This window comes from Cherax quadricarinatus, unplaced genomic scaffold (genome assembly GCF_038502225.1).
Source record: "Cherax quadricarinatus isolate ZL_2023a unplaced genomic scaffold, ASM3850222v1 Contig1103, whole genome shotgun sequence".
In the NCBI taxonomy this organism is placed as follows: Eukaryota; Metazoa; Arthropoda; class Malacostraca; order Decapoda; family Parastacidae; genus Cherax; species Cherax quadricarinatus.
In genome coordinates, this window is record NW_027196129.1 from 43,842 (window position 1) to 57,697 (window position 13,856).

At 34.6% G+C, this 13,856-nt stretch overlaps 2 protein-coding genes across 3 annotated transcripts; one reads left to right on the plus strand and one right to left on the minus strand.

Moving 5' to 3' along the window:
* Positions 1–620: 620 nt before the first annotated feature.
* On the minus strand, positions 621–7,832 carry LOC138851591 (uncharacterized). Of its 2 annotated transcripts, none has more exons than XM_070080848.1 (2): positions 1,592–7,832; positions 621–1,420 (listed from the first exon to the last, which is right to left on the minus strand). In XM_070080848.1, the coding sequence occupies exons 1-2, from the start codon at positions 1,683–1,685 to the stop codon at positions 909–911; spliced, it is 606 nt and encodes a 201-aa protein (XP_069936949.1). In that variant the 5' UTR covers positions 1,686–7,832; the 3' UTR covers positions 621–908. The 2 variants fall into 2 exon arrangements, 1 of the variants encoding a protein (XP_069936949.1); XR_011391292.1 differs by having other exon boundaries at positions 641–1,420.
* A 909-nt stretch (positions 7,833–8,741) lies between these two features.
* On the plus strand, positions 8,742–13,054 carry LOC138851590 (uncharacterized). The gene is made up of 2 exons (XM_070080847.1): positions 8,742–8,964; positions 9,363–13,054. Exon 2 carries the CDS (start codon positions 9,614–9,616, stop codon positions 13,004–13,006), a length of 3,393 nt encoding a protein of 1,130 aa, XP_069936948.1. The 5' UTR covers positions 8,742–8,964; positions 9,363–9,613; the 3' UTR covers positions 13,007–13,054.
* The last annotated feature ends 802 nt before the right edge of the window (positions 13,055–13,856 follow it).

The window sequence follows — 13,856 nt, forward strand, 5'->3', positions numbered from 1 at the left end:
AATTTTAAGCCAGCCCGTAATGCTATGCATAGTATAAGTGGCTTTGGCATGCTGCTCTTATCTGTATTTTTTTGTACCTCTGTATGTGTGCTCAAAATATATATATATATATATATATATATATATATATATATATATATATATATATATATATATATATATATATATATATATATATATATATATATATATATATATATATATATATATATATATATATATATATATATATATATATGCAAAACAACCACTGTGAAAGAGTAGTGAAATTCCAAGCGCTTTCGTGACTACTCACATTGTCAAGGAACTTGACAATGTGAGTAGTCACGAAAGTGCTTGGAATTTCACTACTCTTTAACAGTGGTTGTTTTGCATATTTTAAAATCACCTGTTTACTGTGATCTTATTGCATATATATATATATATATATATATATATATATATATATATATATATATATATATATATATATATATATATATATATATATTTTACCCTTTTAGTTAATAAGGGGACATAGCAGTGACGTCACACATACAAGCTAAATCTTGTCGACTTACCCCTATGTCAGTGTCGTCACGCGCACAGGCTGAATCATGTCGACCCTTTTTTTTAGTTCATTCAAGTTAATAAGGGGACACAGCAGTGACGTCAGTATTCCTCTCATTAAGTTAAATGAACTAAAAAGGACCCAGAACACAGGCTGAATCATGTCGAACTTTCAGTTCATTCAAGTTAATAAGGGGACACATATACATCATAGGGAAAACATTTTCATCATCATCAGAAAGACACATTTCAGGATAACACTAATACACAATATTTTTTTTTTTCATTATTTATTATACAGCCATTACATTTCTGGTAATACAATTTCATTGAAAAAAGCTACAATTCATTGACTAAAATCAACGTAGAGTAATTTTTCTTCTCTTGTAGAATTTCTGTGCATTTTGTTCAGGGTCATCATCTTCTTCCTCATCTGTTATACAATAAACTTCTGGGGGGGAAGCTGGTGGATAATAAATGGGGGAATCCTCATCCATACATGAAGTAGGTTGGGAATTTGTCATAAAATATTCCATCTCGCTCCATACGCATTTATCGCAATAACAACTACTAACACATTCTCCACTCATATGAGACTGGGGAGAAGGGTCGATCTCGGCGTGGGTAGGAGTTACAATATCCTGGATAAAAGCGTTAACATCAACCGCCTGAGTAGGAGGCACAGTCTCAACATCCACATGAGGTCGGGGAGAAGTCTCGTTGGTAGGAGGGGTAGCAACAGCATCTCCATATGGATGGGTAGGAGGCTGGGTGGATCTCGCTCCTAACAATCCCATCAACTCGCAAATCATTTTCTCCTGTCGGATTTGATTTGCGCGAATAAGTTCCAACAACCGCATTATATTCGCATCTGGCAAAGAAAAAAAAATTCTCGATTAGAAGAAGAATAAGGCATATCTTTAATTGCATTAAAAAGTTTTATTGGTTAATACATTACACTTCTAAAATCATTTATGTGTAAAAAAAGTTTTTTTCAATATTAGAACAAGATTCACTCAGATAATGAACAAAAATCACTTACCATTTACCGCAGGTGGATTATTCCGACATACACAGGGATGCAGTCTTCTCTCCTCCTCGCAGACACCTCCAACGGAGTACTGAATTGGATTCATCCTTGACCCAACTTGAATGACAGTAGATGCAAAGAGTGACCCAGCACGGGCATTTATAGCAGCGTTATGACCTTTCGCCCCGCCTCTAACCTTTCGCCCCGCCTCTAAACGCCTCTACCCCACCGTATTATAATTCCAATATTTTACACAGATTTTCATAATTCCACGTTGAATTATTAGCAAATACACTTGAACATGAGGGTATATTGAAATGCTCATATGCATATTTCATTATAAATTGGTCATTCTTTAATTTATTTCTACCAAAATCTTTAAACAAATATGGTATAATTTTCTTGACGCTATAATTTGTTAACTTATACACAAAATATATAGCATATAAGCCGCACACCAATGATTTTTCATGTTGAATCCTCTGATTAATACCGTACATGAAATTTCTCTTGTATATAATTTTCTCATATATATTTGTATAATGTTTTAAATCCACCCCGAAACTATCTAAATATAATAATATGTGTTTGTTCACATATATAGTAATCCAATGACCCATATTTTCATCTTGATCGTTCAATATATTAATGATGAAAATTACCGGCTTATCTTTTATCCTCATAATAACTTCATTTATATTATTTGCGGCAAAACATCCCAAATACGAGGCATATCTTCCCGTATGATGTTTCAAGGCAATATTTATTTCTTCACAATTCATGATCTATACTCGCGTATGCACTATCACTGTTCTATTTTCATTTATATTTAAAATCGCATTAGTTTCACCAAACATCAGACAAATTCTATTCTCATCTTTCGGTTTACCAAATGTCATATCTATTCTCAAATTACCATTCTTCTCGACAGATATAGCATTCTTAACCTGTTCACTTCTCAGGTCAACACCTAATATAGTTCTGCCTTGGAGAAAACTCTTATATGTAATCAGATGATCAGTCTCCAAACCCAGAGATTTCAAGGTAGCGTAATATAACCTACTCGCGTGGGTAGGAAACTTACAGTCAATATTAAGAATCATTTCTGAATTAATTGTAACCCCGAAATGATTCAAATCTTCATGTTGAAAATATAATGGATTAAAATTATATCCTCCATCATATGTCTTCATATCAACTAATATAATAAATATCTTATCGGGTATGACTTGTCCCCAAGGATTATCTGCGATCAATTGTGTTTGATTAGATGTCAGAATATATGATTTAAATAATGTCTTCTTGAACAGATATTCACACCCCTGCGGGTTTGCCCTCATGCTTGAATTCAATGCAATTAATGCATTCGTATACGGAATAACTTTATCGATCCATAATTTAATGGAATTAATATTATATTTATATGTTTTTCCGCTTAATGGAGTCATAATTACCCATGCGGGTGAATGCATTTCAAGTCTCAATCGACATTCGACACTATCCAGGATATATTCGTGAAAACTACTCACATCCAGCATCAAAGGGAAACAAGTATTCACTTCATTCGTTAATTTACCTTCGTCTTTCTTAATATCATCTAAATCAGCTGTTGTAATAGTACTACTTGCTGTGTCTTTATTACGAAAGAATGCTATTCTTCCCAATGTATCTAATTTTGATGGGGATAAATGCTTAAGCAGTTTAATATAACCCGTATATGAATAAAATGGATTCGATTCTATAAGTTGTTCATTGAGATACAAACACACAGATTTGAATATTGTCTGACTTATAGAGTTCACAAATATGACCTTATCATCGTCTCCCAGTGCACTCCCATCCTCATTTGTTATATTTATGTTCATTTCCAAGGCCAGACTCGTTAAATCTAAAAAATGACCTTCTGAACTTTGTATTCTAAATTCGAGAAATTTATCAGATCCTTGATTTACTGGTAATACTTCACATGTGCGTCTAGCTGCTATTGAGGATTCAATAATGGTATGTCCTGGTAATTTTGGGAATCCATCAGTTATGGAATGAGAATAAGTGGGGACGGGGGCGTTGAGTCCCCCTGGTGTAACGTATAGAGCACCAGCCGACATACTAACAATATGACAGTTAACAATAAACTAAAATTAATTAAATATTCCAGTTTCTTTTATTATTAAATTTCAATCGTTTCAAACCAATCTTTCTACTTCCTCCGGATAATAACTTCTGTCCGACACCCTTCAATGTTTCTACGCCTCTATTTCTCGCAGAATTTTTCAATGCAATACCATTATTAACATCGTTCAACACATTTTGCCCGTATTGTAATACTCCCGGAGCAAAGGTATTCAATAAGAATGGTAATGCTTTTCTGGCCATCCCACCGAGAAATGACAATAATCCTCCGCCCCTCCCTCTAGCTTTATATAATATAATATCATCTAAACCTCCCCCTTTCACCCTCGAAGTATCAAAGAGTTTCAGGAATGATTCCACTGAAGGAGGAGAGAAACTGGTTCTCATCTTGACGGTTCGTTCAATATTAACTCAACTTGATCATTCACTCTCGTTTTATAGGTCTTAAATGTAGTACACATACAGTAGAACACTTGTCATTATATTGAATTAACCTTCCTTTCTGATCAGCGAGCTTAATACTCACTTGATCAATTATCTTTTTATTAAGTGGTTTATACATTGTGGGGTCATAATTAGATCTTAATGTATTAATATCAACTACTCCCAAAAGAGATACCAACTGATCGCCAAAATTAATGGGATCAATCAAATCGCTATATATTAACATATAATTAATACCTGATTCAGGATCGGGTGGGTTTACCGCCTTCACACCAGACTCGTTAAAAATAATCTCTTTTTTATTGGTAAAGACATACAAAATTTCATTACCTGAGAACCCTAGCATATCGCTTCCTTCTTTATCAAATTCCAACCCCACATAACCACTGGTAATATCAGAAGGTAGTATAATTTTTTTTTTCAAGTTAATAACCACTCTGTTTATTCCTGGATGATATGTGAACACAATTGAGTTTTTGGGGATGATAATACCCGTTGTATGTTTAACTGCTATTAAGAGATTTGCATTAATATCCTCATTTATTGCCTCTAAAATCCTTGTCATATCACCTCCAATAATTTTGCTCATATCAATTTTATGCATATATTTATTTACTGTAGATTTCTCATATGTAATACATATCTTCAAATTCTTTTGCGGTATATAATGCGTCTTGGGGTAAATTATATTTTTCAGAGCAACCTCATAATCAATTTTATTATCTAATATAATGGGGTCATATAATTTATTAATGAAAGCCGAAGGTGTATTGGCGGGAAATAAATCGAGACTTGAATCGCTACACACGTATAGAAGACGTTCAGCCATCTCTACACTCTTATAACACACACTAAATAAAAACATAACATCACAGAGTTTATATACTCACCTAATATGATATCCACGATGTTTCTCTCCTTACACCGCCTCCTTTATGTAATAATTGTTTTCTCACTTTTGTATTCCTCACAAAATCAAAATGTATACCTGATATATTTAATAAATGCTTTATTTCTGTTAAGTAATCAGAATCGATTCTTCTCGCTGATTTCACATTATTTTCTGATAAAACATTTAATATTTCAATAATATTACGTCCAGTAATGGGGGTAAGAAGGTCACCATTCTCATCCCAACTCACCAAAGGATTTCTTTGCAATAATACCAACATTGATTTCACATATTCTATATTTCTCGCACTCACTCTTATGTGCATGAATCTTGACAAATCTGGGGTTTTCTGAGGTTTCACCGAGGTGAGAGCAGGTGGGTTGACCTGCCTAGCGGGAGTAGTCTTAAACTTGCGTTTAACACCACGCTTCAAGCATGCACCACCACCACCTCCTTCTAAATTCTCATCACCCTCCGATTTTACTAACTCGAGAGGTTTCCGATTCATAACTGAAGTTGGTACAAGATAAAATTCTTTCATGATTTATTAAACAATCTCGAAATAATATTTACTGCTAGAGGTAATATAATGCCAAGAAGATTTCCACCTCTGATACTCAGCAAATATTTCTTTTTACGCTGAAAACCGATTTTCTTACAAGCTAATGATTTAATCTCGTTCTTGTACTTTTTAAATATTTTAGGGTCTAATGGTATTTTATTCTTAATCAAATTCTTGAAAATCTCACTGATACAACTTATGTGTGTTTTCTTAAACTGTTGTAATAAACTCTTCCGATGATTGCGTGGGAGACTATTAAGTAATGTAATTAATTCTTTAAATTTTTCTAATAATGATTTTTTCATTGTACCTTCAACAAATCTCCTTCTTTGACCCACGAATTAAAAGTGGAATCATAACCTTTATAAGATACCAAATAATGCGTAATTCCACCAATTTTTTTTCGTTTCAATACTCTGTCGATAATATATTCTGGAGGTGGTATGACTGGGGTCAATTCTTCGCGATAAAATGTTCCTTTAATCTTTTCACCTTTCAAATCTTTCAAATGATATGTTGTTATAGGTTGAGAATTATTAATTCTATATATTTTAAATATTTCCTCTGTATTTTGTGTGTGAAACCCTCGGTTAAACGCGGATGATCTGCTAAGAGTCACTCTTGTTGTGTCTCCAACAGCCAATTTCTTACTGATTCGTTTCTTATTGGATCTTCCATTTTTATAATTTATCCGAAACTGATTCCTTATATCATTCAATGACGTAATACCATGGACTTGCAATGGGGTTTTACCGCCAATCCCCGAGTGCGGAGATGAATTATACGCATCTACTAATTCATTTAACACTTTTGAATAATTAAATGTATTGGCACTTGTCATATACTTGTATAATTTACGTTTCATCGTTTGCAAGCCTCTCTCTGCAATGGAAGCTTTTGTTTCTTTCGAAAATACATGATATAACTTTATATGCTTACTCTGGAGATAATTCTGTACCTGTTTATTTAGAAACTCCCTGCCTTTATCTGTAAATAATCTCGATATATTCTTCGCCTTTTCATTCTCCAATATGTTTTGTAATGCATGTAAAGTGCTCGGTCCGTCTTTCTTTTTCATGAGTACTGCTTGTAAATATCTTGAAAAAACATCGATACACACGAGAATGTATTTATATCCATCATTATATCTGGATAATTTAGACATATCACCCAAATCACAGGTTAATATCACTCTGGGTTTAGGAGCAATTATTTTCCTACGAGGAAACTTCTTAGGTTTAAGAACGTATAAAGTATATGATCTTTCTGAATTTAAGAAATTTCTGACCTCTTTCAAGGTTATGGACGGATCGATCTTTTTTACAGCTGTATATAAACTGTTTACACCAGAGAATGACCCAGCAGATCCAGGATCTCTATAAACCTTTTCAATTAATTTTGCTCGCTCCATTGGTATACAATTTCGTAGGAATCCTGCCGTAACACATTGGTTCGCAACTGTAATGCTTCTGGTGTATTTAATGCAAGGTCTATGAATAAATAACCAAAGGGTGATCGTTTTATAGCAGATTTATATATATTTACAAATTCCTTATTTTTTCCGAACACTTGTCGCCCCAGAATCTCTACTTGTCCAAGATCCCTCATTTTAAATAAAGCAAAATGCGTGGCGTTTAAAGCCATGGTACGACTATATCGTCCTCCGTGAAATATATTTTGAGTAATCAGAATAATGCTTATATTATGATGTCTACCTTTAGTAAAACATTCGAGAATAATTTCACTGTTACCTGCTTTTAAAAATAGATCATCAACAATAATTATTGTATTTTCATCAGGTGATGCAATGACATTCTGCGGGTCGATAATATCGTTACTTAATGTTAATTTATGAGTTATCTCTGAATCTTGTTCTAAGGGATGTGATGTCACCCCGCATATTATAATGTTATGAAATTTCTCGTGGTATAACTTTATTAATTTTGATGTGAAATAAGATTTGCCACTATTCGAATAACCGGCAATGATAATCCTTGATGGATAACGAAATATATCAACGTCAGCAGATGTGTATGTTGACAAGTTCAACATCTTCCCCTTATTATTTTAAAATGATCTAAAAGCTTCCTCTCTTTAAGTTGAATGAACTAAAAAGGGTGTTTACCATAGAGAGGCGTCTTGTACACTGTAAGTCTTAATGGGTTTTCAAGATATATAATACTTTTAGTTCAATAAGGGGACACAGTTAATGTGGAGCAGGACTGCCTCACCAAAATTAGTTGCTTTAGGGTGGCGATTGACCCAGGTGTTCAGTAAGGATATACTGGTATTATATTCTATCTTGGATGTTACCCGCATTTCATGGCGCCTGTCTGTCCTGAGTTGACGCAGGTGTTATGTTCTACCTTGGGTGTGAACCGCATTACATGGCGCCTGTCTGTCCTGAGTTGACCCAGGTGTTCGGTAAGGCGATGATTATCTTTAATCTACCTTGGGTGTGAACCGCATTACACCATGTGTTGGGGTGACCCACAATGAGTCTCTCAGAGCGAGGACAGTGCTTCCATCCGTGACTGACCTCATCTTCCCCATATTATTTTAAAATGAACTAAAAGTTTCCTCTCATTAAGTTAAAGGACCTCATCTTCCAACGCTGAACCGCATATCATGCTGTCTGTCTGACCTGTGTTGACCCAGGTGTTCGGTAAGGCGATGATTATCTTAAATCTACCTTAGGTGTGAACCGCATTATACAGTGGTGTCGGGGGGAGGGGGCGGCCTATATAAGCTCAATGAGACACTCAGAGCGAGGACAGTGCTTCCATCCATCATCCGTGACTGACCTCATCTTCCCCACAGTATTCCTCTCATTAAGTTAAAGGACCTCATCTTCCAACGCTGAACCGCATATCATGGAGAAAGGTAAGTTGTACTTAGAAAATTCTTGTTTTTTTTTTTTACATGTTTAATTTTTGTTGAAGCATACGAGTGAAATTTGGGTTAATTTTTGTTGAAGCATACGAGTGAAATTTAGGTTAATTTTTTTGTTGAAGCATACACTGGGTTAGTGCGTTAATAAGTGAAATTTTTAATGGGTTAAATAAGTGAATTGGTGAAGAGGAGATTGTTTTTGTTTTTTTTTACATGATTTTTAATTTTTGTTGAAGCATACGAGTGAAATTTTTACTGGGTTAGTGCGTTAATAAGTGAAATTCTTAACAGGGGATAGCATATATTCGAAATACTTGGAAGCATTGGTGAAGAGAAGATTATCGATTAGAAAGCAGCGTTCGTTGGTAATCGAGAAAGGCGGTGTACAACGCAATGAAAGGTTATTGCAATTGGATAATGAGTGGGCACGTGTAGATGCTTTATGGAAGAAGGCTATAGAAACAGGTATGTAACCAATTTGTGATCTTTTGTTGTTGTGCTAGTCACTCGAGAAAAGATTTTTTGTTCTATTCATTGAAATCTTAATATTTTGGGTTATGAATTGGATGTGCTGTTCATTGAAATCTTAAAATATTATGTTTGTTTTTCCTCTGTTCATTGAAATCTTAATATTTTGGGTTATGAATTGGATGTGCTTTTTTTTTCCTCTGTTCATTGAAATCTTAAAACGTATTATGTAAAAATTGTGAAGGGTGACCTTCTTACCCCCATTACTGGACGTAATATTATTGAAATCTTAATATTTTTTGGGTTATGAATTGGATGTGCTTTTTTTTTCCTCTGTTCATTGAAATCTTAATATTTTTTGGGTTATGAATTGGATGTGCTTTTTTCCTCTGCAGGAAATACACCTGGTAGTAATGTCGCACAGCTTGGTGGTGAGAGTGCTAGTGTTGGTACCTCACAATGCGGAGGTGCGGGTACTTCTGCCCCCATTAATGATGATGAGAGAGCAACTACCTCGCATGACGTGTCTGACACGCATAATAGTGAAGATGAGACCCCAGAAGTTATTACATATATCCAGAATTTTAGAGGTAGACATACAGTGAGGAAATATAGTGTTCCTTCATCTTATAACAGAGAGTTAAGAATGTATTTACATGTTTATAGGGATTATTTTATAGAACAGATGCGAGATATGTATGATAGATCGCCTCTAGCAATGTCGCTCAGAATCCACCCAATTATAGTTATAAGGACATTACGTCAAAACATATCGGGTGATGATCAAAATGGACAATTTGTGATAAATTTAGCGTTTGAGTTAGTAAGTGAAGAGGAAATCTCTGAAGTATTTGATCGATGGGTGGGAACAATATTAGAAAGATACGAGTCAGAGTTGCAAGATCAGGAAGGATCTGGCTGGATCATAGATCAAATCGAATCTTTCAGTATCGAATATGTTAAAGTAGAATTCAGAGTGCAAGTGGGGTCATATGTGGCATATCCCGAGAAACTGCGAGGGAACCAATATGTATTTAATCCAGAGATTAATGATGGGTTATGTGTACTGCGTGCTTTTGCCGCCTATCAATGTCATAAAAAGAACATGTCATGGCGTGATATTCGCAGAGCAGTTAATACTAAGAGAGGTTGTCTTAATCATGCAAAATCTTCTATAGATGATTTCCCCATTACGCGTGATAAGTTAGGTATATTAGAGAAGGAAAATAAAGTGTCATTATATGTTTATCAATTAAGAAAGGATCAAGATAGGACATTTATGGCTATGTGTCGTAAGGGGAATAAGAAATATAAGGACATTATGTGCGCGTTATTGTTGAATGAAAGACATTTGGTTTTAATCAAAGATTTTGACGGGTATGTTAGAACGATAATGACAGAAAAAGGTGTAAAGAAGCACTGTCATAGTTGTTTGATGAAGTTGAATACACAGGAAGAGTTAGATATCCACGAAGATGGATGTAAAATCAATCAGGTTCTCGTATTCCCCCCGGAAGGAACAACAGTACACTTTGAAAATTTTAGTCATACGCATTCCAACGAATATATCGGTGTATTTGATTTCGAATGTGCATTAGACACAACTCTCCCAGCAGGTAAAATTGAGTCTCGTCATAAAGCCATTGCCTATTGTTATATTATATTTGATCGCAAAGGAGAAATAGTGTGTATAAAGAGTTATAAGGGGGAGGATGCTGTTAATCATTTCATTTTAAATGTTAGTGGTGAATGGAATAAAATAAAGTTTAGAAGACAGTATCATGAAATCCATATGACAGAGGAGGATGAGATGAGACATGATTCTCAGAACACTTGTGAATTATGTGGTAACACCTTCAAAAAACCCAAGGACAAACATAAACACCATGACCATACTTTAAATTTCAATAATTATATTGGAGCCTATTGTGCACGTTGTAATATGCAGTGTAAAGACAAGAGAGAGAAATTATTGCTTTTTTGTCATAACATGTCGTATGATTTAGGAATAATTTTAAAGGAATTGAATGTTGATAAATATAACGTTGAAATTCATTCGAAACAAGGATTCAAATTCTTGAAAGTAGACATAGGTAAGGTTAGGTTTCAGGATTCACTGTCTTTATTGAATGGATCTCTTTCCACGTTAGCAGAACAACATATCAAGGCAGGTAAATCCCTGAAATATACAGAGACTATTCTGAAAGATGTGCCTCGAGATGTCTTACCTTTATTATGTAAAGGAAAACAAATTTTGTGTTATGATTATATTGATAGTTTAAAGAAGCTCGATGAAACAAAATTACCGAGTAAAGATCATTTTTTTAATTCTTTGAGAAATAGCGCTATCAGCCAAGAAGATTATGAACATGCATTGAAAGTGTTTGAGTTGGGTAAATGTAAGACTTTAGGAGATTACTTGATGTTATATCTCAAGACAGATGTTGGTTTGTTAGCCGATGTCTTCATGGAGTGGCGTAAAACACTCAAGGATATTTATAAGTTAGACGTTAGTAATTATATAAGTTTACCATCATTCAGTTGGGATGCATTCCTATTGAAAACTAATGTAAGATTAGATATGATATATTCCCATGAATTATATGACTTGATTAAAAGGAATCTCAGAGGTGGGTTTACCTGCGCAATTAATCAGTATTCTAAAGCAGATAATCCCCTAATTAACCCTAATTTTGATGTTGAGAGTGGAATGGGCACTCATATTCTATATCTAGATTTCAATTCTTTGTATGCTAGTGCGATGGTTGAAGCTCTTCCACAGAATGGTATCAGAAAATTATCCAATGACGAGAAGAATGCTTTCCTCGATGTGGGATTAAGTAATGTTTCCTGTGAAGGTCAAAAGGGATATTGGATAGAATGTGATACCAAGCACATATCCCCCGAGGTAGCTAGACTCACTGATGAACTTCCTTTAATATTATCACATATGAATATATCAGAAGAGATGTTATCTCCTTATTGTGAATCTATATTGAAAAATGAAGGTAGAAAGATCCCCAAATCTAATGGGAAATTAGTGGGCAGTCATTTACCTCAGAAAAATTATTTGATCAGTCTAGAATTGTTACAGTTATTACTGGAACTTGGGTTAGAGGTGGAAAAGGTTCATACCATATATGAATATACACAGACAAAATTTTTAGAACCTTTCATATCAACTAATATTGCACAGAGAACAGCTACAAGATGTCCTATCAAGTCAAAAGCCTTCAAATTAACTAATAACGCCATATATGGGAAATCATTGCTGAATATTACAAAGTATGCTGAGAAATATAGATATATCAATAATGAGAAAGCATTTATTAGAGCGAGTAAAGATCCTTTGTTAAAAAATATCACACATTTAAATCAAGATAGAGTGATTTGCACATTCAATAAAGATATATTAGAAGTTAAGCAACCACTTTATCTCGGTTTTCAAATTCTTGAGATAGCTAAAAAGAAATTGTATCATTTTTGGTATAAAGTTTTAAAACAGCATTATGGTGATGATGTAAGACTTCTTTATACCGATACTGACTCGTATATTTTTAGCTTGAAATGTAAAGATTTGTACACCGAGTTAAAAAGTGAACCATTGTTAGGTTATATGGATTTTTCAAATTTCAGTCCTGAGCATCCCTTATATGATGATAGTAGAAAAGGGGAGCTGGGGTTATTGAAATCTGAAATGTGTGATAACCATATTAGCGAGTTGATAGCCCTGAAAGCTAAAATGTATTCTGTCAAGATTGCTGGAAGATCAACTACTGTCAGCAGAGCCAAGGGTATTCCTTCGCAATTTATGCCATTATTAACACATGCAAGATATAAGAATGTTTTATCAAATGTAGATAGAGAATTATTCACGTGTAAGTCTATAAGTAATGTAAAAGGTGAAATATGTACGGTAAGAATTAATAAGAGAGGTTTGTCAGCCTTTGATGATAAAAGATATCATTTGAATACTAATGAATCCTTGGCTTATGGACACCCTGATATTCCACCATCTAAACGTAGGAGAATAGAGTGATGTATTGCTTGTATAATAAATAATGAAAAAAAAAATATTGTGTATTAGTGTTATCCTGAAATGTGTCTTTCTGATGATGAAAATGTTTTCCCTATGATGTAGGTACTATATCCCCTTATTAACTTGAATGAACTAAAAAGGATCGACATGATTCAGCTTGTATGTGTGACGTCACTGACAGAAGGTAAGTGTTCCCTTATTAACTTGAATGAACTAAAAGGATCGACAAGATTCAGCCTGTGTGCGCGTGACGTCACTACTATGTCCCCTTATTAACTAAAAGGGTCGACAAGATTCAACCTGTGTGCGCGTGGTCCTTTTTAGTTCATTTAACACGTGACGTCACTGACCGCCGAGTAAACACCCTTCTTAGTTCAACTTAATGAGAGGAAACTTTTAGTTCATTTTAAAATAATAAGGGGAAGATGTTTAGACCTGTAGTAAGCATGCCCCCATAGGAGGAGTCTATTTTGAATGCTTACCCCCAGAGGGGGGATTCCAAAAACTTGATCCGAGGAATTTCGAAAACCCCATAGGGGGGAATCCAAAAAACTTGATCCGAGGAGATGGAGAATTTCGAAAACCCCATAGGGGGGAATCCAAAAAAACTTGATCCGAGGAGATGGAGAATTTCGAAAACCCCATAGGGGGGATCCAAAAACTTGTATTATCGAGAAATTTTTGGGGTTGGGGGGTGAAAGTGGGAGGGTGATCCGAGGAAGTGGAGACTTTGATATTGAGAAATTTTTTGGGGATGGGGGGTGAAAGTGAGAGGGGTAATCCAAAAATTTGATCCGAGGAATTGGAGAATTTCGAAAACCCCATAGGGGGGAATCCAAAAACTTGATCC